Consider the following 27,499-nt stretch of genomic DNA (forward strand, 5'->3'; position numbering starts at 1 on the left):
GGACTATTGCACCATTTATGCTATCTATTTTTGCAACACCACAGTGGTCTATGCCGCATAATCAAAGTAGGTCGACTTTAAAGGTTTCTAGTGATGAGTGTACTTATTGTAAAGAAAAAGGACATTGGAAGTCTCAGTATCTATTATTGTTAAACAAAGGTAAATTACCGCTGCAACAAAAACGACCACAACAATAGTAATATCAGCAACAACAACCTCAACAATCACCATTACTATATCAAAATGCTTCATGGAAATCTAGTAACCAACCACAACAGTTGCCAAATGGACTATCTCAGTCTAGTAATGTAGTGGATGTCTCCTTTTTAGATCCACATATACTTGAACAGTTTCAACAATTCTTTGCTTCACAGCCCTCTGTCATGCCTACTTCTTCTCATATAAGTTTGTCATCCTTTAGTACATCAGGTATATCTTTCTCTTTATGGATCTTAGATTCTGGAGTCTCTCATTATATGCCATCTAACTTATCATCTTTCATCTCCTTATCTTTTAATTCATTTTTATCAGTTATGGCGGCTGATAGTACTCCGATGTCATTATTAGGTGTTGGCAAGTTGATACATCTCCACTATCTTGACTTATCCCGCAATTACAACATTAGAAGGTTGCTTAAGTCATTATGCGACTTGCACAGCAATCATTGATATTACATAAATGTAATTTAGAAGAGTTGCCTAACAATATTAGCAAGTTGATAAATCTCTACTATCTCGACTTAGCTTACAATTACAATATTAGAAGATTGCCTGAGTTATTATGTGACATGTACAATATGCAGACATTGACATTATATGGTTGTGATAATTTAGAAAGCCTCCCGCATGACATGATAACGTTGATCAATTTGAGGAAACTTAATGGACTAGACAAGTTTATTGACAAGATAACAAAGATTGGGAAGCTTACTTCTCTTCAGAATTTGTCTGTTTTCAAAGTGCTAAAGGATAATGGACACAAACTTGTTGAATTAAACGGTTTGAAACAACTTCGGGGAGGACTATGTATAACTAATCTTGAAAATGTGGAGAACAAAGACGAAGCAAATATTGCTAGTTTGAATAGTAAAGAAGACCTCGATGAGTTGGAACTAGAATGGACATCTTTGCAAGAATTTGATTCAGATGTTAATTTGCACATCTCAGAGCAAGTGCTTGAAGGTCTCCAATCGCATCACAATCTACAGAGTTTGATAATCAGAGGATATAATGGTGCTAGACCTCCCAATTAGCTACACGAACAAGTATATTCTAGATTGGAAACTCTCCAACTTCAAAATTGTAAAAACTGGAACGATTTATTAGTTATTGGGCAACTATCACAAATAAAGCACCTCTGCCTTGTGAGAATTCCAGTTCAGACCCAAAATGTACACAATTTGTTCAATCCAAAACACTGCAAGTTTTTCTCCCAACTAGAAGAATTGGTACTAGAGGGTATTATCATGTTAGAGGATCTCCCAAATCTTGGCCAACTTCCATGTCTCAAGTCTCTTAGCATTCAAAGTTTGCCGGGAGTGAAAATGATAGGCGATAGATTCTTTGCCACAACAGAAGAAGATAGTTGTTTTCCAAGATTACATTCTCTCAGTTTTCATGAAATGCCAGCATGGGAAGAGTTTCATTTCTCCAATGATAGAAATCTATTTCCCTGTTTGGTTCTTTTGCATATTTCAAATTGCCCAAAGTTGCTGATTGTACCACGCCTTCCATTTTCACCGTCCAAATCACCGTCCCCGTCAGATAATAGTTTTTGTTCGGAGTGGGCGGCCGTAGGCCTCCGGTGGTGGATAAGTGGCCAGGTTACTGGGCGCCGAGCGAGGATATCCTCCAGACGGCCTCCGGCTGCCCGCTCCAAATAAAAACTATAACCTAGTAGGGACGATAAACCCAAGAAGAAATCGTAATCATTTGCAGTGGGATCGCGGCCATGATCTGACCGCAAGTACGAGTGGCACATCCCCTGGACCACAAAAAGTGATCCAGGAGATCCTGCCTCTTGTTTAAGGTATTAATTAGCAGTTAATAGCCTTCATTGTTTACCTTAGATTCGAGGCTACTGAAGATGCTATTTTAACAAGTTCCTCCGAGTGTACTTTTTTTTTTCCTTTTATTATGAATTGATTCATTTTTTTTCCCTTCGACTGCTCATTCATTGGTTTGTGTTGACAGATATTGGCAATTAGTTTTGGTGCATATATTGCTTTAATTTGGGGAAAATGTTTGAAGTAAATATGGAGTGGAACATTGGCGTATGCAGACCAATATCTTGAAACGTAGAAAGTGATGGCTATTGCTGCAATTTTTTTTTTTTTCGATTAGCTTTCTATTGATCACCATGCATGTCTTTATACTCTTATGGCTCGTAACAATATCCATGAGCCTGGATATGCTTAGCAACATACAGAACAAGAACAATCTCATAAAAATGTACCCAACGATTCCGGAAGAGGACGATGGGGGAGGAGGAAGAGGACGAGGTTCGAGGGGCGTGGAGGCTGAAAGGCAATCAAAGGGTCGGCACTGATGGGGGATGTTAGGGTTGCTACTGAGAAGGAGATGAAAGTCAGTGGCGGAATCAAGAATGTTGCTGCTCAAGTCGTATTGCAAGATATCTTTTCATCCAGATTTTATTTCCACTTCTAGAACTGTCTACGATCATGTACCATGGACTGGCAGTGTTGTGTTATTCAGCTATCGTCGTATATATCTTCAGCTACAATCAATATGTCTGGACTTATTTCAAAGATTGAAGGGTTAACGGAGTGCCTAAGTTGGAGAATGTGAAAAAATTAAAAAATTTATCAACAAGTCAACGAAAATTTTTTTTCTTAGAAAATTTTATATCTATTTTATTAGAGGTAAACACTGGGAATAAAAGAGTTTCAGAAACAAAACAAGGCCGTAATGGTTTCTGGCCATCGTGCGTGCCTTGAAAAATAATGCTCCACACCACATACCTGCGTGGCGATCTTGAAGTATAATTGTAGCAAAAGGCGAAGCCCTCGCCCCCAGGGCCCCCACCGACCGGACCCACGGCCACCGTGAGGGAGGTAAATCATAGCACCCGAGCTAGTATGGGACGGACCGGGTGGGATACAGGGATAGGGGATTTATTCCCCCGCTGCCACTGAGTTTCGACCCGGCGGCCTTATTGTAGCAACTCCCGTCCCATACCGGCTCGGATGACCCACGGGGTCAATATATAAACATTGTGTTAATCTTGAAGTATAATTGCATAGCTCGATGGTGGATTCATAAGCTAAAGCGATGTGCCAAACCAGTTGTTTACGAGTGCTCGAGTTACGGGTCAGTTTACTACACTTGTTACAACCACAAAAATGCACCATATGTCGACCTGAAATTCCGCACAGAAGTGCCTGGATAGCTTAAGCAACTTATATTTAATTCAGAGCCAAACTCATGCCGAGTAATCAATTGTCACAACGAAACACCAATGGCAGCACCGGTACCATCACAAGAAAGGGAGCAAAATCTCCTCTCAAATTGTGACACCAAATTTACTATCGTTAATGATGTTCCACCATACGGCAAATAAAATCAATTGTCCCAGATAGTCATGGAGGATTACCAAAAGCAAGAGGGCAAAGCATTCTGCAGAACCTACAAGATAGACACTCGTTCAATTTCATGATATTCCTTTTGGGTACAGAGCGTTGTTCATCTTTTGCATGTCATTGGTTGGAAATGCAGATCTTTTATTAATGATCTTCTATCTTTTTCAAGTCTTTCATATTGGTTGTATCCACCCTGCAGACGACCAAAACAAAAGAACCAGATCAGTCTTTGTGATGCAAACAATTTTCTAAAGTATAAAACTTTCCTGAATAATAAAATGGGAGCCTAGACATGTATGATCCAATCAATAACTGGCCGTGGAGAAGTAGTAGTATCAGAAACTTCAACGAAGATGATATATTGCTATATCGACTAGAATTTAAGCATGTTCAAAAATGCTGCACAGTATGCCAGCTATAATTGACATTGAAGCCTGTAAGTTGAATTTTTGCTGGGAGTCTCAATGAACAGGCCATCAAATATGACCTAGAGCCTCTACCTGTCTACCATGTGGGCAAAAAATCTTCAGCAATGATTTGGTCACAATGTATGGCTGCTAAACTAAGAAGTAATCCTAATCTAAAAAGGATTCTACTTTTAATACAGTTCAAGGTTGATGCAGGAAGAAAAATGAGGTCTGCCCATAGCATAATTGCAACTAGTAAGACAGAAAATCGACTTTGGATGAGACAAATAAGGTTTAACAGGACAAACAAAAGAAGACAATGTGAGTTTTTATCGGTCAAAAGATCTACAATTTAATTATTCTATTAATGTTTCCACAATGTCAATGATTGAACCAGAAGTTAGGTCATCTAGGAATAAAATTTATGCAAATATGACATGGACACTCACGTTGTTCCATGGAGTAAAATCTTCTGAACTTTTGAGATATCACCACCACCATGGTTGTCCTCGATAAAAATAGTTAAGCTGGTGAAATATTGTATAAATCAGTCCATACATACATTTACTTGCATATTTGAAGAATGTTGTAGTAAAATAAAATTTTATATACTTTTGTACAAAGCATTTACCTGCGAACATTTTGAAACTTGACGTACTTCAATGTGACTGGCTTCCCCTGAAATTTCGACACATATGAAGCATGACTATTAAACATACATGCAGTAAAAGCAATGTAGCTGCAAAATCTACAGATTAACAAAAAAAAAAAAAGGCATAGAAAAAATAGCAAGAAAGCATAGGTACTTCACCTTTAGATCGTCGGGTGATAAACTAAGAGAGTCGCTTGGTGGATAATCATTAACATTACTGCAAAATTATCAAGTGTTAAACAAAGTGTGTAGCGATATAGGGAAAATTCTAAAAAAATGTTTTCTTTGGGAAATTTGTAATCTTAATAACAAGGATATCTAGCAGCTATACTATACCTGAAGCCCATATGCTCTTTGTTTGCAAAGAGTTTTACTGTCCTAGGACCTGATAATTAAGAGAAGAGTTTTGCCATATCAACAGAAAGTTCAAAAGGAAAAAAGAAATCAACACAAGAAGTACTGCATTTATAACATGTGAACCTATAGTTAACTTCTCTTGCATTGACATTGTGAAACATGGATCCCACAGATGAAACATGTGATGACATACATTGCACAATTGTATTTTGGAAAAAGAAATGGACTGCATTATTATCTAGTAAGAATTATAAAGATGCCTTGTCATTTACTAAGTAATTTAAAAAAAGGTATCTATATTAACACAATGGGATATAAACAGTGACACAATTATAAAAAGAAGCATGATGACTCCTATAAAAAATATAACTAAACAAGAATAGCTCATGCAACAATAATGAGTATGTGAAGATAGTTTTTACAGTACAGGTCATACGAATTGCCTACTCGCACTCTTACAGGGTGTAACTTGTAAGGGGTACTAAACAACTGAAGCAATGTGAAAGCCTCAGATTTGATGCAAGGATTATCATCTCAATCTCAACAATAAGCTTTGCAATGAATAAGGAACTTAGTTCCAACAGTAATGTAGCTCAAACAGTAAATCTGGATTTTAGTATTAAACAAGCCTCAAATTGAAGAGCTCATGGGTTAAAACCCCTTGTGAAAATTTTAAAAAATCATGCACACAAAACATGTACTGGAACAAGAAAAAAATTGAGTTTGGTTCATACGGATAAATCAAACAATATCTTCTCCTCGCCTTTTACAATTTAATCTTAATCTACATAAGTCATAAAAAACATGTAAAACAACTAAGCAGCAAGTACTATTTGTAAAGTGTTGCCTATTCATGTATTTTTAAAAACATGCAAACAAAACACACATATTGGAACAGAGAAAATTGAATTTGGTTCCTATGGATAAATCCACACTATTTTCTCCTTGGCATTTGCAATGTAATCTTAATCCACACAAGCCACAAAATAATGCAAAATTACTATTCCAGCAAACACCATTTGAAGAGAAACGTTGCCTATTCCTATCATGGTAACTACAAAGAAAAGCTATTTTTACATACAACGAACCTTATTACTAAACTATATTTTTCTCCAATTTCACATTGTTTGTTGAACCCCGTGGTTGTTTTGATGTGATCAACCAAATTGGTTAGGTTCTGTTTTGTGTTTGATCCCTGTGTCTGAGTGTGCAGGAACTTAGAAGCGCAGGAAGTCGAGCGGAAGACGCAACTAGCGAGAAGGACGATACGGGAAGGGAGTCGACGGGCTCGGTGCGTCCGAAGGACGAGAGAGCTGCGGAAGAGTACACCGGTGGGCGTGAAGAACGTGCGTGGCGTTCGAGGAACGTTAAACCGGGGAGAAAGGCTGCTCGAGGAGAAGGCCGGGAATTGGGTTCGGATGAGCCCTATTCCGGTTGGCCGAAATCACCCAAAAGAACGAAGCTTCGGAAGCAAACGAAAATGAGCAGCTGGAGTCACTGCACTGATGGAGGCGCCTTCATTAGGCATTGAAGGCGCCTTCACCTTGAAGGCGCCTTCAATGCCAGTTGAAGGCGCCTCGAACCTGGCCAAATTGACTGTTTAGCTTTCGGATAAAGTTTTATCCACACACTCGTTGGAGGCGCCTTGGACCTCTATTGGAGGCGTCTTAGACCTTCGAGGTAGATTTTTCAGAGGCTATATAAAGTCCCCTGGAGTTAGGAATTATAAATCAACTCAGTAACCAACTCTGTATTCATTCCTAGCAACTAGTGAGTGCTCTAAGTGTGTAAAAAAGGCTTCTCCGCCTACAGTGAAGGAGACTTAGCTAGTGCGATTTCCGACCGCCTTGGATTAACAACCCCCTGGGTTGTAACCAAGTTAAAAGTCTGTCTCTCTTCTATTTCTGCTATTTATTTTTATTATTGTTGCTATCTGTTTGAGTTGAAAGACGAGGAGGGTATAGTTTTTATTTTTTCAGGCAATTCACCCCCCTCTTGCCGGCCTCCGCTGCACCAACAATTGGTATCAGAGCCAGACCGCCTCAGAAGGACTAACCGCCGACTGAAGCACAACGATCAAGACAATAGCCGGATCGAATATTCATCCCCCAAAGTTCGAAGGAGACTTCGCGACGTAGAAACGTCGAATGGAGGTATTTTTCAAGACAGAATTTGATATTTGTTTAATCATGAAATATGGCTATGTAGTTCCAAAAGACAAAGAAGATTTCAACTGGACAAAGAAGGAGCAGGCAGAATTCGTGGCCAACAAAAAGGCGGAATTCCACCTACTCAGTGTGCTGCCGCCCCAGGAGGTAAGTCGGATCGGGAGCTACGATTCCGCTAAAGACATCTGGGACAGATTCCTAGAGCTTCACGAAGGTACCTCGGAAGCTATGCTAGCAAGGCGCGACATCCTCCGACGTAGTTAACGAACCTTCGGATGAACAACGGCGAGAATGTAGCGCAACTCCAAGCAAGAATTAAGGAGCTAATAACTCAACTAAGCAATCTTGGAGAATAAGTATCAAATTGGGACTCGATCCGCTACGCGCTCAACGCCTTCTTTAGAACTCCAGAATAGACGTCCTTAGTAGATGCGTACTACATCTCTAAGAACTTCGAGGTAATTACTTTAAAAAATTTATTTTCAACTTTTGAACTTCATGAATCTCGAGTTGCAGAGCCCAGTAGAGTAGTGAAGACTAGTCAGAACATTACCCTAAAGACAAAATCAAATGACTCTGACTCCGAAGCCTCAATCGACCAATCGGAAGCGGCACTACTGGTAAAGCGTTTCAATAAATTTTTTAATTCTAATAAATTTAGATCGCAGACAAAGAGGCGTCAGCAAAGAAAAAGAACAGTTCGTTGTTACAACTGCAACGAAGAAGGGTACATCAAAGATGACTGCCCAAAATTAAAGAAAAAGGAGAAAGAGAAGGAAAAGACAGAGTACAAGAAACCAGAATCCTCCAAGCACAAGAACCTGAAGGTCACTTGGTCAGATTCGTCTTCTTCCGAATCAAACGTAGAAGCCTTCTCTGGGTTAGCACTAATGGCTAACCATCAGCTGGAAGAAGAGTCAAGCTCAGAAATGAGCATAGATGAAGGGGGAGGAACTTCAGACGAAGAAAACGACGATGAAGGGGGAGCATCACCGAGTCAGATAAGTCAGGTATGCAATCTAACCCCTACTCAATCGTTTCAATTTAAGTCTCTTTCTAAAGACTTATTCAAATTAGAAAAAAAAATGCTGAATTGAAATTGAATCTAGCAAAAGTATGTTCACTAGAAATGTATGATAATCTAAAATTAGAAAATTAAAAGTTGAAATTGAGAAATTGAAGAATAATGATGCATGCTTAAATAAATTTCCAAAATCAAAATTAAGAATTTATGGAAAATTGAATTGGTATATTAGAAAACATCAGGGGCAACTTAGGAAAGTCCCCCGAAATTATGTACCTCCTAAATTTTTGAATAATCCAATAGGAAGGAATCTATACTAGATTCCAAAATCCTTGTTAGATTAAAATTTTTTTAGGCTTTCAGAAGAAAAATTAAACGTTAAAATTTCTTTATGAAGCTTTGTCTAAGGAAGTGGTTGTTGCTCCAATAACCAAGAAGGCCTAGTGCCTCTCCACGACCTGGAAGCTGAAATATTGAAATAAAATGTTTAATTAACTTTCTGAAAAAGCATTAAAACTAGAATTAAATAATGCTTTGAAAGTTTTCAAACATTTTTTGGAAAATTCTAAAAATTAATTTTGACTTAGGAATTATTACCCCGTTTTTTACTGTGATCAAAGGGGGAGAGAAAATTACAAGTTCAAGGGGAGAGAATTTTTTAAAATTTAAAAATATTTTTGAAAAATTCTGCTTAACTCTTAAGTAATTAGTTGTAATTTTATTTATTACAAATTTATGCTTAAGATGTTAGTTTAGTAATTTTCTTTAAAATTATTGTTTGTCTATTTATACCCTAACTTGAACTTGGTTGATGCATATTAAAATGGGGGAGATTGTTGAACCTCGTGGTCGTTTTGATGTGATCAACCAAGTTGGTTAAGTCCTGCTTTGTGTTTGATCCTGTGTCTGAGTGTGCAGGAGCTTAGGAGGGTAGGAAGTCGAGCGAAAGACGCAGCTAGCGAGAAGGACGGCACAGGAAGGGAGTCAACGGGCTCGGTGCGTCCGAAGGACGAGAGAGCTGCGGAAGAGTACACCGGTGGGCGTGAAGATTCCGGTTGGCCGGAATCACCCAAAAGAACGAAGCTTCGGAAGCAAACGAAAATGAGCAGCTGGAGTCACTGCACTGATGGAGGCGCCTTCATTAGGCATTGAAGGCGCCTTCACCTTGAAGGCGCCTTCATTAGGCATTGAAGGCGCCTTCACCTTGAAGGCGCCTTCAATGCCAATTGAAGGCGCCTCGGACCTGGCCAAATTAGTCGTTTAGCTTTCAAATAAAGTTTTATTCACACACTCGTTGGAGGCGCCTTGGACCTCTATTGGAGACGCCTTAGACCTTCGAGATAGATTTTTCAGAGGCTATATAAAATCCCCTGGAGTAAGGAATTATAAATCAACTTAGTAACCAACTCTGTATTCATTCCTAGCAACTAGTGAGTGCTCTAAGTGTGTAAAAAATGCTTCTCCGCCTACAATGAAGGAGACTCTACTAGTGCGATTTCCGACCACCTTGGATTAACAACACCCTGGGTTGTAACCAAGTTAAAAGTCTGTCTCTCTTCTATTTCTGCTATTTATTTTTATTATTGTTGCTATCTGTTTGAGTTGAAAGACGAGGAGGGTATAGTTTTTATTTTTTCAGGCAATTCACCCCCTCTTGTCGGCCTCCGCTGCACCAACAATTAATATCAGAGCCAGACCGCCTCAGAAGGACTAACCGCTGACTGAAACACAACGATCAAGATGATGGCCGGAGCGAATATTCATCCCCCGAAGTTCGACGGAGACTTCGCGACATGGAAACGCCGGATGGAGGTATTTTTTAAGACAGAATTTGATATTTTTTTAATCATGAAATATGGCTATGTAGTTCCAAAAGACAAAGAAGATTTCAACTGGACAAAGGAGCAGGCAGAATTCGTGGCCAACAAAAAGGCGGAATTCCACCTACTCAGCGTGCTACCGCCCCAGGAGGTAAGTCGGATCGGGAGCTACGATTCCGCTAAAGACCTCTGGGACAAATTCCTAGAGCTTCACGGAGGTACCTCGGAAGCTATGCTAGCGAGGCGCGACATCCTCCGGACGTAGTTAACGAACCTTCGGATGAACAACGGCGAGAAGGTAGCACAACTCCAAGCAAGAATTAAGGAGCTAATAACTCAACTAAGCAATCTTGGAGAATAAGTATCAAACCGGGACTCGATCCACTACGCGCTCAACGCCTTCCCCAGAACTCCAGAATAGGCGTCCTTAGTAGATGCATACTACATCTCTAAGGACTTCGAGGTAATTAGTTTAGAAATATTATTTTCAACTTTTGAACTTGACGAATCTCGAGTTGCAGAGCCCAGTGGAGTAGTGAATACTAGTCAGAACATTGCCCTAATGACAAAATCAAATGACTCTGACTCCGAAGCCTCAATCGACCAATCGGAAGCGGCACTATTGGTAAAGCGTTTCAATAAGTTTTTTAATTCTAATAAATTTAGATCGCAGACAAAGAGGCATCAGCAAAGAAAAAGAACAGTTCGTTGTTACTGTTAGGATCTTCGGACGCGGCTAGAGAGGGGGGGGTGTGAATAGCCGACCCCAAATTCACGTTTCTTCCTACAATTTTAGTTAGCGCAGCGGAAATAAAAGATAGAAACGAAACAGGAGAATATCAAACCTCAAACGCGACGATATAACGAGGTTCGGATATGATACTCCTACTCCACAATGTGTCCGTAAGGTGGACGAATCCTATCAATCCGTCGGTGGATGAGACCCTGAAAAACCGGCTAATAAAAACTCCTTCTGGGTGGAGAAACCTCGCCACAATCTCTCTTGCAACAGCAAGATCGGAGTATAAAGATAAAGCAAGAAGCCAAGAACAATATGAATATAAAAACACTAGTTTGCTTGCCTTCTCGTCGACTGGTGATGAAGCAACCACTTCACGGATGCCAACAACAGCAGCAACTGATCAGTTGGAGTCCAGCCGAGGGAAGCTCACACGAAGCTTCAGCAGTGGAGAGCTCAACAAAGCTCAGATCGCAGGAGTAAGAAGAAGTCAACCTTACTGTAGAGGCCCTCCACCTCTTGTTTTATATGAACCTGTGAAGAAGAAGACACAGAAATCTAGCCGTTGACTCACGGCTAGACCTGGACCGATCAGGCTCCACCCCGATCGATCCAGGACGGATCTGATCGGTCCCCAGAACGATCCCAACTCTCACAGAGTTGGTTGCAGAGCCCCGATCGGTCTGTGGACCGATCAGGTGGATCGGTCCACGCACCGATCCTCCTATTCCTTTTCCCAATCTGTTTGTTACCGATCGGTCACCGACCGATCGATGACCCACAAGGAGAATCACAGATCTTGGATCGGCCGCCAGATCGATCCGATACCCATAGATCACCGGATCGGTCAGACCGATCCAATTTCCCAACCTTAAACCCTAAAGCCTTCCTGATCTAGAGAACGAGCTACCGAGCCCTCTCTGACCTAGTCCGGAGAACGAGCTACCGAACCCTCTCCGACTTCCACGTCTAGTCCAGAGAACGAGCTACCGAGCCCTCTTTGACCTAGTCCAGAGAACGAGCTACCGAGCCCTCTCCGACTTCCACGTCCGGTCCAGAGAACGAGCTACCGAGCCCTCTCTGACCTAGTCCGGAGAACGAGCTACCGAGCCCTCTCCGACTCCATCCAGTCCAGAGAACGAGCTACCGAGCCCTCTCCGACCTCCCATGCCAAGCTTCCATACTTGGACTTTTCCCTGTGACAAGCTCCCTGCTTGGACTTTTCCCGTGCCAAGCTCCCTGCTTGGACTTTTCCCGTGCCAAGCTTCCATACTTGGACTTTTCCCTGTGACAAGCTCCCTGCTTGGACTTTTCCCGTGCCAAGCTCCCTGCTTGGACTTTTCCCGTGCCAAGCTCCCTGCTTGGACTTTTCCGTGTCAAGTCTCCATACTTGGACTTTTCCCGTGCCAAGCTCCCTGCTTGGACCTTTCCGTGCCAAGTCTCCATACTTGGACTTTTCTCGAATCAGGTCAACTCAAGTCGGGTCAACCAGGTCAATCTTGACCAAAGGTTGCACCCACAATCCCCCAAGTTCCTATTCTTGTCAAACATCAAAATACAACTTCTCTATTCTTGTCAAACACCAAAATACAACTTCTCTATTCTTGTTAAACATCAAAATATACCTCGAGTCAGGTCAACTCGAGTCGGGTCACCCAGGTCAACCTTGACCTAAGGTTGCACCAACAGTTACAATTGCAACGAAGAAGGGTACATCAAAGATGACTGCCCAAAATTAAAGAAAAAGGAGAAAGAGAAGGAAAAGACAGAGTACAAGAAACCAGAATCCTTCAAGCACAAGAACCTGAAGGCCACTTGGTCAGATTCGTCTTCTTCCGAATCAGACATAGAAGCCTTCTCTGGGTTAACACTAATGGCTAACCATCAGCTGGAAGAAGAGTCAAGCTCAGAAATGAGCATAGATGAAGGGGAAGGAACTTCAGACGAAGAAAGCGATAATGAAAGGGGAGCATCACCGAGTCAGGTAAGTCAGGTATGCAATCTAACCCTACCCAATCATTTCAATTTATTAAGTCTCTTTGTAAAGACGTATTCAAATTAGAAAAAGAAAATGCTAAATTGAAATTGAACCTAGCAAAAGCATGTCCACTAGAAATGTATGATAATCTAAAATTAGAAAATGAAAAATTAAAAGTTGAAATTGAGAAATTGAAGAATAATGATGCATGCTTAAATAAATTTCCAAAATCAAAATTAAGAATTTATGGAAAATTGAATTGGTATATTAGAAAACATCAGGCGCAACTTAGGAAAGTCCCCAGAAATTATGTACCTCCTAAATTTCTGAATACCCCAGTAGGAAGGAATCTATACTGGATTCCAAAATCCTTGTTAGATTAAAATTTTTTTAGGCTTTCAGAAGAAAAATTAAACGTTAAAATTTCTTTATGAAGCTTTGTCTAAGGAAGTGGTTATTGCTCCAATAACCAAGAAGACCTAGTGCCTCTCCACGACCTAGAAGCTGAAATATTGAAATAAAATGTTTAATTAACTTTCTGAAAAAGCATTAAAACTAGAATTAAATAATGCTTTGAAAGTTTTCAAACATTTTTTGGAAAATTCTAAAAATTAATTTTGACTTAGGAATTATTACCCCGTTTTTTACTGTGATCAAAGGGGGAGAGAAAAGTACAAGTTCAAAGGCAGAGAATTTTTTAAAATTTAAAAATATTTTTGAAAAATTCTGCTTCACTCTTAATTAATTAGTTGCAATTTTATTTATTGCAAATTTATGCTTAAGATGTTAGTTTAGTAATTTTCTTTAAAATTACTGTTTGTCTATTTTTACCCTAAATTGAACTTGGGTTGATGCACATCAAAAAGGGGGAGATTGTTGAACCCCGTGGTTGTTTTGATGTGATCAACCAAATTGGTTAGGTCCTGCTTTGTGTTTGATCACTGTGTCTGAGTGTGCAGGAGCTTAGGAGCGCAGGAAGTCGAGCGGAAGACGCAGCTAGCGAGAAGGACAACACGGGAAGGGAGCCGACGGGTTCGGTGCGTCCGAAGGACGAGAGAGCTGCAGAAGAGTACACCGGTGGGCGAGAAGAACGTGCGCGGCGTTTGAGGGACGTTAAGTCGGGGAGGAAGGCTGCTCGAGGAGAAGGCCGGGAATTGGGTTCGGGTGAGCCCTATTCCGATTGGCCGGAATCACCCAAAAGAACGAAGCTTCGGAAGCAAACGAAAATGAGCAGCTGGAGTCACTGCACTGATGGGGGCGCCTTCATTAGGCATTGAAGGCGCCTTCAATGCCAGTTGAAGGTGCCTCGGACTTGGCCAAATTGGTCGTTTAGCTTTCGTATAAAGTTTTATCTACACACTCGTTGGAGGCGCCTTAGACCTCTATTGGAGGCGCCTTAGACCTTCGAGTTAGATTTTTCAAAGGCTATATAAAGGCCCCTGGAGCTAAGAATTATAAATCAACTCAGTAACCAACTATGTATTCATTCCTAGCAACTAGTGAGCGTTCTAAGTTTATAAAAAAGGTTTCTCCGCCTACGATGAAGGAGACTCTGCTAGTGCGATTTTCGACCACCTTGGATTAACAAACCCCTGGGTTGTAACCAAGTTAAAAGTCTGTCTCTCTTCTATTTCTGCTATTTATTTTTATTATTGTTGCTATATGTTTGAGTTGAAGTCGAGGAGGGTATAGTTTTTATTTTTTCAGGCAATTTACCCCCCTCTTGTCGGCCTCCGTTGCACCAACAATTGGTATCAGAGCCAGACCGCCTCAGAAGGACTAACCGCCGACTAAAGTACAGCGATCAAGACGATGGCCAGAGCGAATATTCATCCCCCGAAGTTTGACGGAGACTTCGCGACGTGGAAACGACGGATGGAGGTATTTTTCAAGACAGAATTTGATATTTGTTTAATCATGAAATATGGCTATGTAGTTCCAAAAGACAAAGAAGATTTCAACTGGTCAAAGAATGAGCAGGCAGAATTCGTGGCCAACGGAAAAGCAGAATTCCACCTACTCAGCGTGCTACCGCCCCAAGAGGTAAGTCGGATCGGGAACTACGATTTCACTAAAGACCTCTGGGACAAATTCCTAGAACTTCACGAAGGTACCTCGGAAGCTAAGCTAGCGAGGCACAACGTCCTCCGGACCCAGTTAACGAGCCTTCAGATGAACAGCGACGAGAAGGTAGCGCAACTCCAAGCAAGAATTAAGGAGCTAATAACTCAACTAAGCAATCTTGGAGAACAAGTATCAAATCGGGGCTCGATCCGGTACGCGCTCAACGCCTTCCCCAAAACTCCAGAATGGGCGCCCTTAGTAGATGCGTACTACATCTCTAAGGACTTTGAGGTAATTACTTTAGAAAATTTATTTTCAACTTTTAAACTTTACGAATCTCGAGTTGCAGAGCCCAGTGGAGTAGTGAAGACTAGTCAGAACATTGCCCTAAAGGCAAGATCAAATGACTCTGACTCCGAAGCCTCAATCGACCAATCGGAAGCGGCACTACTGGTAAAGCGTTTCAATAAGTTTTTTAATTCTAATAAATTTAGATCGCAGACAAAGAGGCATCAGCAAAGAAAAAGAACAGTTTGTTGTTACAACTGCAACGAAGGACACATCAAAGATGACTGCCCAAAATTAAAGAAAAAGGAGAAAGAGAAGGAAAAGACAAAGTACTAGAAACCAGAATCCTCCAAGCACAAGAACCTGAAGGTCACTTGGTCAGATTCGTCTTCTTCTGAATCAGATGTAGAAGTCGTCTGGGTTAGCACTAATGGCTAACCATCAGCTGGAAGAAGAGTCGACAGTTCAAGGGGAGAGAATTTTTTTAAATTTAAAAATATTTTTGAAAAACTCTGCTTAACTCTTAATTAATTAGTTGCAATTTTATTTATTACAAATTTATGCTTAAGATGTTAGTTTAGTAATTTTCTTTAAAATTACTGTTTGTCTATTTATACCCTAACTTGAACTTGGTTGATGCATATTAAAATAGGGGAGATTGTTGAACCTCGTGGTCGTTTTGATGTGATCAACCAAGTTGGTTAGGTCCTACTTTGTGTTTGATCCTGTGTTTGAGTGTGCAGGAGCTTAGGAGGGTAGGAAGTCGAGCGGAAGACGCAGCTAGCGAGAAGGACGGCACAGGAAGGGAGTCGATGGGCTCGGTGCGTCCGAAGGACGAGAGAGCTGCGGAAGAGTACACCGGTGGGCGTGAAGAACGTGTGTAGCGTTCGAGGGACGTTAAGCCGGGGAGAAAGGCTGCTCGAGGAGAAGGCCGGGAATTGGGTTCGGATGAGCCCTATTCCGGTTGGCCGGAATCACCCAAAAGAACGAAGCTTCGGAAGCAAACGAAAATGAGCAGCTAGAGTCACTGCACTGATGGAGGCGCCTTCATTAGGCATTGAAGGCGCCTTCACCTTGAAGGCGCCTTTAATGTCAGTTGAAGGCGCCTCAGACCTAGCCAAACTGGTCGTTTAGCTTTCGGATAAAGTTTTATCCACACACTCGTTGGAGGTGCCTTGGACCTCTATTGGAGGCGTCTTAAACCTTCAAGATAGATTTTTATGAGGCTATATAAAGGCCCATAGAGCTAGGAATTATAAATCAGCTCAGTAACCAACTCTGTATTCATTCCTAGCAACTAGAGAGCGCTCTAAGTGTGTAAAAAAGGCTTCTCCGCCTACAATGAAGGAGACTCTACTAGTGCATTTTCTGACCGCCTTGGATTAACAACCCCCAAGGTTGTAACCAAGTTAAAAGTCTGTCTCTCTTCTATTTCTGCTATTTATTTTTATTATTGTTGCTATCTGTTTGAGTTGAAAGATGAGGAGAGTATAGTTTTATCACATAGGTAGCTAGGAATAGTACTGTGCTTGTACAAATTTTTGTACAGGGGATCCAGTATGGTATTCTAAGTAGCTTCCAACGGCAAGTCCATTTTGGAAAAGGGTGTTAGAGTCTCTTTATGGCTTGTCTTTTTTTGGAAGTACTTCGAAATTCATGCAAATACATAACAGTAACATTATAAAGAGTGATTTCCATCTACAGGCATAGTTAAGTGATGCTACACAATTATACATGCTCATTTGCTACTATAAATGTCATTACTCATCTACTCGACTCGATCAGTGACTTGAGCATCGAAGGGCATGCATCGAGATCTCTTCCTTGGTTCGATTGCTAACTCTCCTTTTGACATGCAAGACAGTGAGGAGTCTTCGTTTAGTCAATATCGGAGTCACGTTCTCAGTTAGTCATCTTTCCAATTTTCGGGCATGATCAAAAGCAAAATAATCAATATGTGAGCTCTTAGATGCATTCCTCCATCCTTTCTATGTCCTATGTGCAATATTATATTGTCCCCTTGGGATGGTGCGGTAGTTAAGGTATAGGGTGTTGTCACATGAGGTCTTAGGGTCAAAACTTAATGTGTCAAATATGTTTTCTCCCATACCTTAGCCACTTATACTAATGGTTAGTAGTCATCTATGATTTTTCTCCTATATAGTAGTCTAGAAATAGATTGGTAGGATGCTACATATGTACAATATTATATTTAACAAAGTAAAATTTTCTAAGGTGGAGTTAATTTTCTAAGCTAGAGAGGAAAAGTTGACACTAGATAGGCGAAGCACAGTAGGTACTCCCTATTCTAAATATCAAAATAAGATGCATCTCTATAATAATTATTTTAGATGCAGAGAAATATAAATAAGTTAATTTTTTCAATGGAAATTTTTACTAGTAAAAATCTATACGAATAAGTTTTGGAGAAGTTTCAAATTCAATTCTGATTAATATATAACAATAATGAGAGTTGTAATTTGGTAAAATCACGGAGGATGATTTGTCAAATTAAATAAAGGACTTCATTTATAAATTTAAAATAATTTTTTTTAATTGAGATTATAAATGTTATTGGATACCCCTTTGTTAAGAATAAAAAAAATCATTTTATACATTATAATTGTTGGATATTGGGGCCTTAAATGGACCAAAACGATTTAGAGGAAGGAAGCCATCAATTGTTGAAAGTCGTAATTGACTTCAAAATTGAAATCTACGATTCGCGTAGATAGATTTAGACTATTAATTTGCTCAAAACCGATTAAGGGTGAATGAGAAATTAATGTTTAAAGTCAGCCCAAAATAACATTTATTATTCATTAATAAAGTGCATGGGAGAATAGTCCCACATCGGAAATTCTCGATATGTATTCTCTACTTATTAATGAAGATGTGTTAATGGAGTTAACACAAAAAATAAAAAGACAGGTTACTCCTTAGCCCAGGGCGAGCAGGTGCTCGCACCTGTGAGCCCGCCACCCGCCACGTGCGCAATGGGCGCTTTGTAGGCGCACTTTGCACTTCGCAGCATCCTCGTGGGCAAAGGGAGATGACTGGACAGTTGACTTAGGGAATGGATGGCTACCGTTGATCAACGTTGATCAAATAGATATGATGGATCGCTTGTGATGCGATCTAGAGCGTTGGATCGCAAAGAGTAACGATCTGACGGCCTGGGATGAGGCTTGATCTGAAGCATCGAATCAATGGATCCAGATCCGATGGCTGATGACAATAGGCGGGATCTGAGGGTCACAACTCCTCAGATCTGATGGATGAGATTGAAGTGGGCTTGGTGAAGGGTTACAACCCTTCAGAATGGATGATCTAGATCGATCCAGCCCAAGGAACACATCCACTCACCCAAAGGACACTCAACCTCTTCATTCAGTATAAATAGAACCCTCCAGATGATGGAAAATTCACTCAATTCACTCAATCCTCTCTTCTCTTCCTCAAGCATTCATCTCATCTTGTGCATTCAAGAGTCCAAGAAGTCTACTAGAAGGTTCGCTGGTCTCAGAAGTCGGAGTGCTACGATTCCGAGACGTTCGTCGTCGTTGTATCTTGGGAACAAATTGCAACAATCCGTTAAGCACCGTAGCGGAGCAATATCGTTTACGGAGATAGTGTCGAACACTAGCCTCGACGATCAGTTTGCATACTCCAGAAGCTACCCGGGGATCAACAGTCGTAAACGATATTCCATGCAAACTGATATGGATACCAACGACATTCCAACGGACGTTCCGCCCGTCGTTCCGACCGCCATTCCGATAACCATTCCGCACGGAGAAAAGCCGGAGAAATTCACCGGAACCGACTTCAAAAGATGGCAGCAGAAGATGCTGTTTTATCTAACAACGCTAAACCTTGTACGGTTTTTGCACGAAGACACGCCAGCCGCTACGTAAGGTAGTAAGGCTGCTAGCGATGCGTGGTCTCACGGAGATTTTCTGTGCCGCAATTATATACTCAACGTCTTGGACAACACGTTATATAACGTATATTGTTCTCTGGAGACGGCGAAATCTTTGTGGGAATCCCTTGAGAAGAAATACAAGACCGAAAATGCTGGATTGAAGAAATTTATCGTCGGTCGGTTTTTGGATTTCAAGATGGTGGACTCAGCGTCTCATCTCAAGTCCAAGATATGCAATTAATATTGCATGATCTGGACGCCGAAGACATTCGCAGTTGCTGCGGTAATTGAGAAGCTCCCTCCGTCATGGAAGGATTTCAAGAATTACCTAAAGCACAAGCAAAAGGAAATAGGGCTGCAAGACCTGATCCTGAGGCTACGAATAGAGGAGGATAATCGAAAGTTATCCGACTCCAGAGGAACCAAGCGGACTATAGACGAAATGTCCAACCTGGTCGAGCCGAACGCCAAAAAGCCGAAGCAGTTCAAAAAGAAGGCTAAAACAAAGAAGTTCAAAGGCTCCTACTACAACTGTGGAAAGGCAGGACACCTATCAAAGGACTGCAGACGCCCAAAGAAGCCAACCAAGGGGCCAAAGGATGCTGCGAATCATGTCGCAACCTCTCTTGAGGACTTGGATCTCACTGCGGTTGTATTTGAAGCCAACTTGGTGGATACCAACCCGAAGCAGTGGTTCATTGATACTGGAGCAACTCGTCATATCTGTTCCGATAAGGCGATGTTCTCCAAGTATACTCCGATAAATGGCAGGAAGCTCTATATGGGTAATTCCACGACGTCGCCAATTATTGGACTCGGAAAGGTTGTTCTGAAGATGACGTCCGGAAAGGAGCTAACACGCATTGATGTACTCCATGTTCCCGACATCAGTAAGAACCTAGTTTCTGGAGCGGCATTGGTCAAGGCCGGATTTAGGCTAGTGTTCCAGTCAGACAACTTTGTACTTACGAAGAATGGTGTCTTCGTAGGAAAGGGGTACCTAGAAAAGGGTCTATTCAAAATGGTTGTAATGCCTGTACTCCAAAATTTTGATGGTAATAAAATAAATGCTTCCAGCTATGTTGTTGAGTGTTTTAATTTATGGCATGATCGACTCGGACATGTGAATAATAATACTCTCAAACGTCTCGTCAAATTAAATTTATTACCAAACGTCAATGTTGACGGAACACTCAAATGTGAAGTGTGCGTGGAAGCGAAAATGACGAAACTACCTTTTCATTCGGTGGAAAGGACGACAACTCCTCTAGAGTTAATACATAGTGATCTATGTGACTTGAAATTTGTGCAAACTAGAAGAGGTAAAAAATATTTTATTACTTTTATCGATGACTGCACAAAGTTCTGTTATGTCTTTCTTTTAAGAAGTAAAGACGAAGCCCTAGAGGCGTTCAGAACCTATAAAACAGAAGTTGAAAACCAACTTAACAAACGAATTAAAATAATTCGAAGCGATAGAGGTGGAGAATATGGTGCACCGTTTGATGAATTGTGACAATGCATTATCCATCAAACAACGGCACCTTACTCACCTCAATCAAACGGTGTTGCCGAACGTAAAAATCGGACACTAAAAGAAATGATGAATGTCTTGTTGATAAATTCAGGCTTACCTCAAAACTTGTGGGGGGAAGCAATATTATTGGCAAATCACATTCTCAACAGAATCCCTCATAAGAAAAATGATAAAATTCCATATGAACTATGGAAAGGCCACGAGTCATCGTACAAATACCTGAAAGTGTGGGGCTGCTTGGCAAAGGTCGAAGTACCTAAACCAAAGCAAGTAAAGATCGGACCTAAAACGTTCGATGCGATATTTGTCGGATATGCCCATAATAGTAGTGCATATCGTTTCCTAGTTCACAAATCAGACATTCCTGATATACATGTGGGAACAACCATAGAATCTCGAAATGCGATATTCTTTGAAAACGTATTCCCAAATAAAAAGGGAAACGTTGAAAGTGATAACAACGGAAGTTCAAACAAAAATGACGTTACCGAACTTAGCTGTTATAAAAGGACTATTGACGATCAAAGTGAAGAGCCACGTCGTAGCAAACGGGCTAGAGTTGAGAAATCGTTCGGGCCAGATTTCATGACTTTCATGTCAGAAATGGAACCAAGAACATTAAGTGAAGCTCTCTCTAGACCCGATGCTCCAATGTGGAAAGAAGCTGTCAATAGTGAAATTGAGTCTATCATGAATAATCATACTTGGGAATTAGTAGACCTTCCTTCTGGTAATAAACCATTAGGTTATAAGTGGATACTAAAACGTAAGTATAAGGCCAGACTTGTAGCCAAGGGGTACAAGCAAGAGGAAGGCCTTAATTACTTTGATACATACTCACCGGTGACAAGGATTACGTCCATACGAGTGCTAATAGCCATTGCAGCACTGTATGACCTTGAAATACATCAAATGGATGTTAAGACTGCGTTCTTAAATGGTGAGTTGGAAGAAGAAATTTATATGGAGCAACCCGAAGGGTTCATGGCTCCTGGAAATGAGAAAAAGGTGTGTCGACTTGTTAAGTCGTTGTACGGACTTAAGCAAGCGCCTAAACAATGGCACGAAAAATTTGACAAAGTAATGTTGTCGAATTCAGAATAAATGAATGTGACAAATGCATTTATGTCAAAAACACACCTGAAGGTAATTGTCTGTCTATACGTAGACGACATGCTAATAATGGGCAGTAATCATGATGTAATCATGACTACAAAGAAAATGTTGACCAGAAATTTTGATATGAAAGATATGGGTCAAGCAGATGTTATATTGGGAATTAAAATTCTCAGGATATCAGAAGGGATAGTTTTAACACAATCCCATTATGTAGAATCTGTATTGAAAATATTCAATGCGTACGATCTCTCTACAGTGAAAACACCTATGGATCTAAGTCAATACTTAGCGAAAAACCATGGTGAGACCATATCGCAGTTGGAATATTCTCGGATAATAGGCAGTTTGATGTATCTCACAAACTGCACACGCCCGGATATTGCCTGTACGGTCAACAAACTGAGTCGTTTTACGAGTAATCCAAACGACACCCATTGGAAAGCATTGATGCGAGTTCTCAGATATTTGAAATATACTATGAACTATGGATTACATTATGGAAAATATCCCGCTGTGTTGGAAGGATATTGTGATGCTAATTGGATATCAGATACAAAAGACTCCAAATCCACTAGTGGATATGTATTCACGATCGGTGGGGGAGCAGTATCTTGGAAATCCACTAAGCAGACTTGCATTGCTCGGTCAACTATGGAATCCGAGTTTATAGCACTAGACAAAGCAGCTGAGGAAGCTGAATGGCTGCGGAATTTCTGGAAGATATTCCTAGCTGGGTGAAACCTGTGCCTGCCGTACTAATCCACTGTGATAGTCAATCGGCGATTGGAAGGGCACAGAGTAATATGTATAATGGGAAGTCACAACATATACGCCGTAGACATAATACCATTAGGCAGTTGATCTCGAATGGAGTGATTGCAATCGACTATGTTAAGTCCAAAGATAATTTGGCGATCCTCTAACGAAGGGGTTGAGTCGAGATCAAGTATACTGCTCATCAAGAGGAATGAGATTAAAAATCTACAACTAAAAACGACTGTAGCGGTAACCCAACCTTGTTGACTGGAGATCCCAAGATCTTGGTTCAATGGGACAACGAAGTTACAGAAGTTGTGGTCCAGCACATTAGATAGTTTATTTCTATCCCAATCCTAGGATGAATTTGTGCTGTCCTACCTCATGTAGTGAGGTTAAGCTTATGCTTTTAGTGACTTCTATACCTGATAAGGTGGAGTGTGGTAGGATACTCTTGATAGAAGTGTCACCTATATGTGAAGACAGGCCGCTTCAATGAAAACACTCATGAATCCAAGATGGTATCCATGGCGAAACGGAACCAACCACGAGAACCTAAAGTAGTGAGATAGATCTCGCTGGTGTTATTGTCTCAAGATACACCAACAAATGAGCGCTCAAGACATCACGCTCATCGCATGACCTAGTATACTCGATAGATTTCACTACGGAAGGTTCAAAGCCACAAGCTACCTCTCCGACGCAGTTGACTTATCGATGGACTCTTGAAATGTCAGACGCATACACGCATCGCATTAATTTCATTCATGGGATGTTGGATATTGGGGCCTTAAAGGACCAAAACGATTTAGAGGAAGGAAGCCATCAATTGTTGAAAGTCGTAATTGACTTAAAATTGAAATCTACGATTCGCGTAGACTATTAATTTGCTCAAAACCGATTAAGGGTGAATGAGAAATTAATGTTTAAAGTCGACCAAAATAACATTTATTATTCATTAATAAAGTGTATGGGAGAATAGTCCCACATCGGAAATTTCCGATATGTATTTCTACTTATTAATGAAGATGTGTTAATGGAGTTAACACAAAAATAAAAGGACAAGTTACCCTTAGCCCAGTGGCAAGGTGTGTCGACCGCGAGCCCGCCACCGCCACGCAAGACGCAAGACGCGCAAGAATGGGCGCCAGAAGATTTCACTTCACGCATCGTCGTGAGGAGCTTAAATTTATGCCCGTGACATCAGCACACGGCACTCGTGACGGTCGCCTCGACCGACGTGGCAACACCTACGCAGCATCCTCGGGTAAAGGGAGATGATCGGATCGCGACTTAGGGAATGGATGGCTACCGCTGATCAACGTTGATCAACAGGTATGATGGATCGCCATGACGCGATCCAGAGCGCTGGATCGCAAAGAGTAACGATCCGACGGCCTGAAACTTGATCGAGCATCGAATCAATGGATCCATCAATAGGTATGATGGATCGCCAGGACGCGATCTAGAGCGTTGGATCGCAGAGTAACGATCCGACGGCTGATGAGACTTGATCCAAGCATCGAATCAATGGATCCGCATCCGATGGCCGATGATTAAAGTGGATCCGAGGGTCACAACCTCGATCTTGATGGATGAGATTGGGCTGGTGAAGGGTTACAACCTTCGTAATGGATGATCTAGATCGATCCAGCCCAAGGAACACATCCACTCACCCAAAGGACAATCAACCTCTTCATTCAGTATAAATAGAACCCTCCAGATGATGGAAAATTCACTCAATTCACTCAATCCTCTCTTCTCTTCCTCAAGCATTCATCTCATCTTGTGCATTCAAGAGTCCAAGAAGTCTACTAGAAGGTTCGCTGGTCTCGGAAGTCGGAGTGTTACGATTCCGAGACGTTCGTCGTCGTTGTATCTTGGGAACGAATTGCAACAATCCGTTAAGCACCGTAGCGGAGCAATATCGTTTACGGAGATAGTGTCGAACACTAGCCTCGACGATCAGTTTGCATACTCCAGAAGTTACCCGGGGATCAACAGTAACCGGATCATAAAAAAAATTATTTTGGACTTCTAATTGAATTGAACTACTTTGTCCATTTTATTAGTAATGTCATAACTCTACATCTGACCCTATATCCGACGATTCTTATGTATATCTGACAATTTGCCGATTATTTGGATATCTGATCCTATATCCAATCAAATATAAAATATAAATATAACAAAAATAATAAAATATTTTAAAATGATAATAGACATTACTCATTACTCATTATACATTATACATTGTAGGAGTTAATCAACAATAGTTGTACAATATGTAGCATCTTTTTATGAATAATTTATTGTATTTAATTAAATAAATAAGGTAATTAATGGATCATTCACATTATTACGGTTAATATATGTGTTTATTACGAAGTTATGAGATATGAAACAGTGAGGTGAAGAAGGAGATTGTGGATTAATGGAGGAGACATGAGATGAGAACGAGTCCTTCCACGCTACGCCGCTCTTTTTAACTTACACTCGAATCATTAATACATTAATTTTCCTCTACTGATCTCTAAATCTGCACGACGTTTGTGAACATTTTATTAGTATAAGTGAGATATTATTTTGATTAGGGGTGATCGCGGATCAAGTTGATTCGGTTATTATGGTAAAAAACTATCCGATTCTATTAAATCAGATAATACAATATCAGGATCCTACATCCGGTCCTATATCCAGCGGGTTTATTTTTTTTCGAATCGATTTAGATCGGTATGAGCGAGTTGATCGGGTTGATCGATTTGATGGATTGACTTCTCACCGTATATTTTTCTCCAATAAAACTCGAGTTTTTTAAATGACAAATTAATTTATAAAATAATTTATAGCAAGATTTAAATCTTGGAACTATATTTTTCAACATTTGAAAAGTTTAAATTGATAAACTTAAGATGCAGTCAAATATGACATAGGTTTGTAATTTTATAATGCAACTGATTTATTTAAGTTTGAAAGGTTTAACTTGAGATGCAATTAAATATGACATAAATTTGTAATTTATATAATGCAGCTGATTTGTATATTAGTTTATGCTATGTAAATGACAGAGCATAAAAGTGCCAAATGATTTAGGTAAAAAAAAACTTTTTTTTATAGAGAAACTTAAAATATTGACATTGGGATATCCAAAGGATCAATTTAGAAAATAATACACTATTTGAAACTAGTCTATAAGGAAATCATACCATAAATTTTCCGTGGAGAAAATAAAAGAAAAGGAATATAACTTGGTCTCCTAATGGTAAGTCGTACAATTTGACAGACACAAGAAGGTATTATTATTGGAGCAAAATATTGAATATATGAGGTCTGACATGCACTCATCCATCTTTTCCACCTATCTGTACAATTATTGGATCAAAATAATCAATATTTGGCGTTCTACATGCACTCTATTAAATCAGATAATATAATATCAGGACCCTACATTCGATCTTATATCCAACAGATTTATTTTTTTTTTGATTCGATTTGGATCAATATGATCGAGTTGATCGAGTTGATCGATTTGATGGATTAACTTCTCACCATATATTTTTCTCCAATAATACTCGAGTTTTTTAAATGACAAATTAATTTATAAAATAATTTATAGCAAGATTTAAATCTTGGAACTATATTTTTCAACATTTGAAAAGTTTAAATTGATAAACTTAAGATGCAGTCAAATATGACATAGGTTTGTAATTTTATAATGCAGCTGATTTATTTAAGTTTGAAAGGTTTAACTTGAGATGCAATTAAATATGACATAAATTTGTAATTTATATAATGCAGCTGATTTGTATATTAGTTTATGCTATGTAAATGACAGAGCATAGAAAGTGCCAAATGATTTAGGTAAAAAAAAAACTTTTTTTTATAGAGAAATTTAAAATATTGACATTGGGATATCCAAAGGATAAATTTAGAAAATTATACACTATTTGGAACTAGTCTACAGGGAAATCATACAATAAATTTTCCGTGGAGAAAATAAAAGAAAAGAAATAGAACTTGTCTCCTGATGGTAAGTCGTACAATTTGACAGACACAAGAAGGTACAATTATTGGAGCAAAATATTGAATATATGGGGTCTGACATGCACTCATATATTCATTTGGAGCACGCACAGTTTAAACGTTCTAAAGAAACAATTGAAAGCATGCCCGATCAATCCTACTATCAACAGAAATCCAAAATCAGAATCCTCAATTAAATCATACAATAGGGTAACAAAATTTCAAATCATATACACCTACAAAACTTGCAACCTAATAACCCTATGCTTGATATCTCAAAATCGTCCTGAACTCTATGCCAAAACAAGGTTCCAACAATAATACAGAACAAGAATCCAGATCCACAGGAATCCAACTCACCTCTACCGACAGCTACCAAGAATGCTTCTGCTGCGATGATGAGTCTGAGTAGAGGGCAGCGACGATGGAAGGCTGGCTGGCTGTCGGTGTTGGCTGTGGCCACCGAGGCGACGCGAGCAGAAAGAGGAAAAAGGAATCGATGTCAAGAACAACTAGGGCACCGGTGAGGGGTTGGTGCGAGAAGGCGTTCGGTGTGGTAGCGTCCCGCGGCAAAGAGGGGCGTAGTCTGCTCCTATCACGTGAGAAGAAGAGGTAAAGGAAAGGGTCGGAAGTAGAGGAGAAGGAAAGGGGTTTCGGGTAGGGGTAGAGGGGCTCAACGGCGTCGTGAGGTGAGGCTCGGGGGAGAGGATTCGGCACGAGAAGAATTGGCCGCGTGAGGGGTTTTTTTTTTAGGAGGAAGGGTTCGGTCGGGGAAAATTTATAACTTAGGGATATTCCATCAAATCCTAGACCAATTCCTCAATCAATTCCCATCTTCGGGTATTCCAAACAGGCTTTTCTTAAACCCATTAATGCGCTCTCTCTGATTAAATTCATACGAGCTCCAAATAAATCCCCGAAAATTCCTAAAAATTTTAATAAGATTATTTGTCTATTAAACCTTATATTTTTAATTATTATTTTGTTGTCGTATTTTACATTCTCTCCCACTAATAAAAATTTGGTCCCCAAATTTACGACCTA

General features: G+C 40.2%; 1 protein-coding gene across 1 annotated transcript; it reads right to left on the reverse strand.

Moving 5' to 3' along the window:
- Positions 1 to 3,517: 3,517 nt before the first annotated feature.
- LOC122014811 (PITH domain-containing protein At3g04780-like) lies at positions 3,518 to 27,226 on the reverse strand. The gene is made up of 6 exons (XM_042571250.1): positions 26,816 to 27,226; positions 4,994 to 5,042; positions 4,817 to 4,874; positions 4,637 to 4,683; positions 4,455 to 4,532; positions 3,518 to 3,791 (listed from the first exon to the last, which is right to left on the reverse strand). The coding sequence occupies exons 2-6, from the start codon at positions 5,002 to 5,004 to the stop codon at positions 3,743 to 3,745; spliced, it is 243 nt and encodes an 80-aa protein (XP_042427184.1). The 5' UTR covers positions 5,005 to 5,042; positions 26,816 to 27,226; the 3' UTR covers positions 3,518 to 3,742.
- Positions 27,227 to 27,499: the final 273 nt, after the last annotated feature.

The sequence above is a fragment of the Zingiber officinale genome, chromosome 1A (assembly GCF_018446385.1).
Source record: "Zingiber officinale cultivar Zhangliang chromosome 1A, Zo_v1.1, whole genome shotgun sequence".
NCBI lineage: Eukaryota > Viridiplantae > Streptophyta > Magnoliopsida > Zingiberales > Zingiberaceae > Zingiber > Zingiber officinale.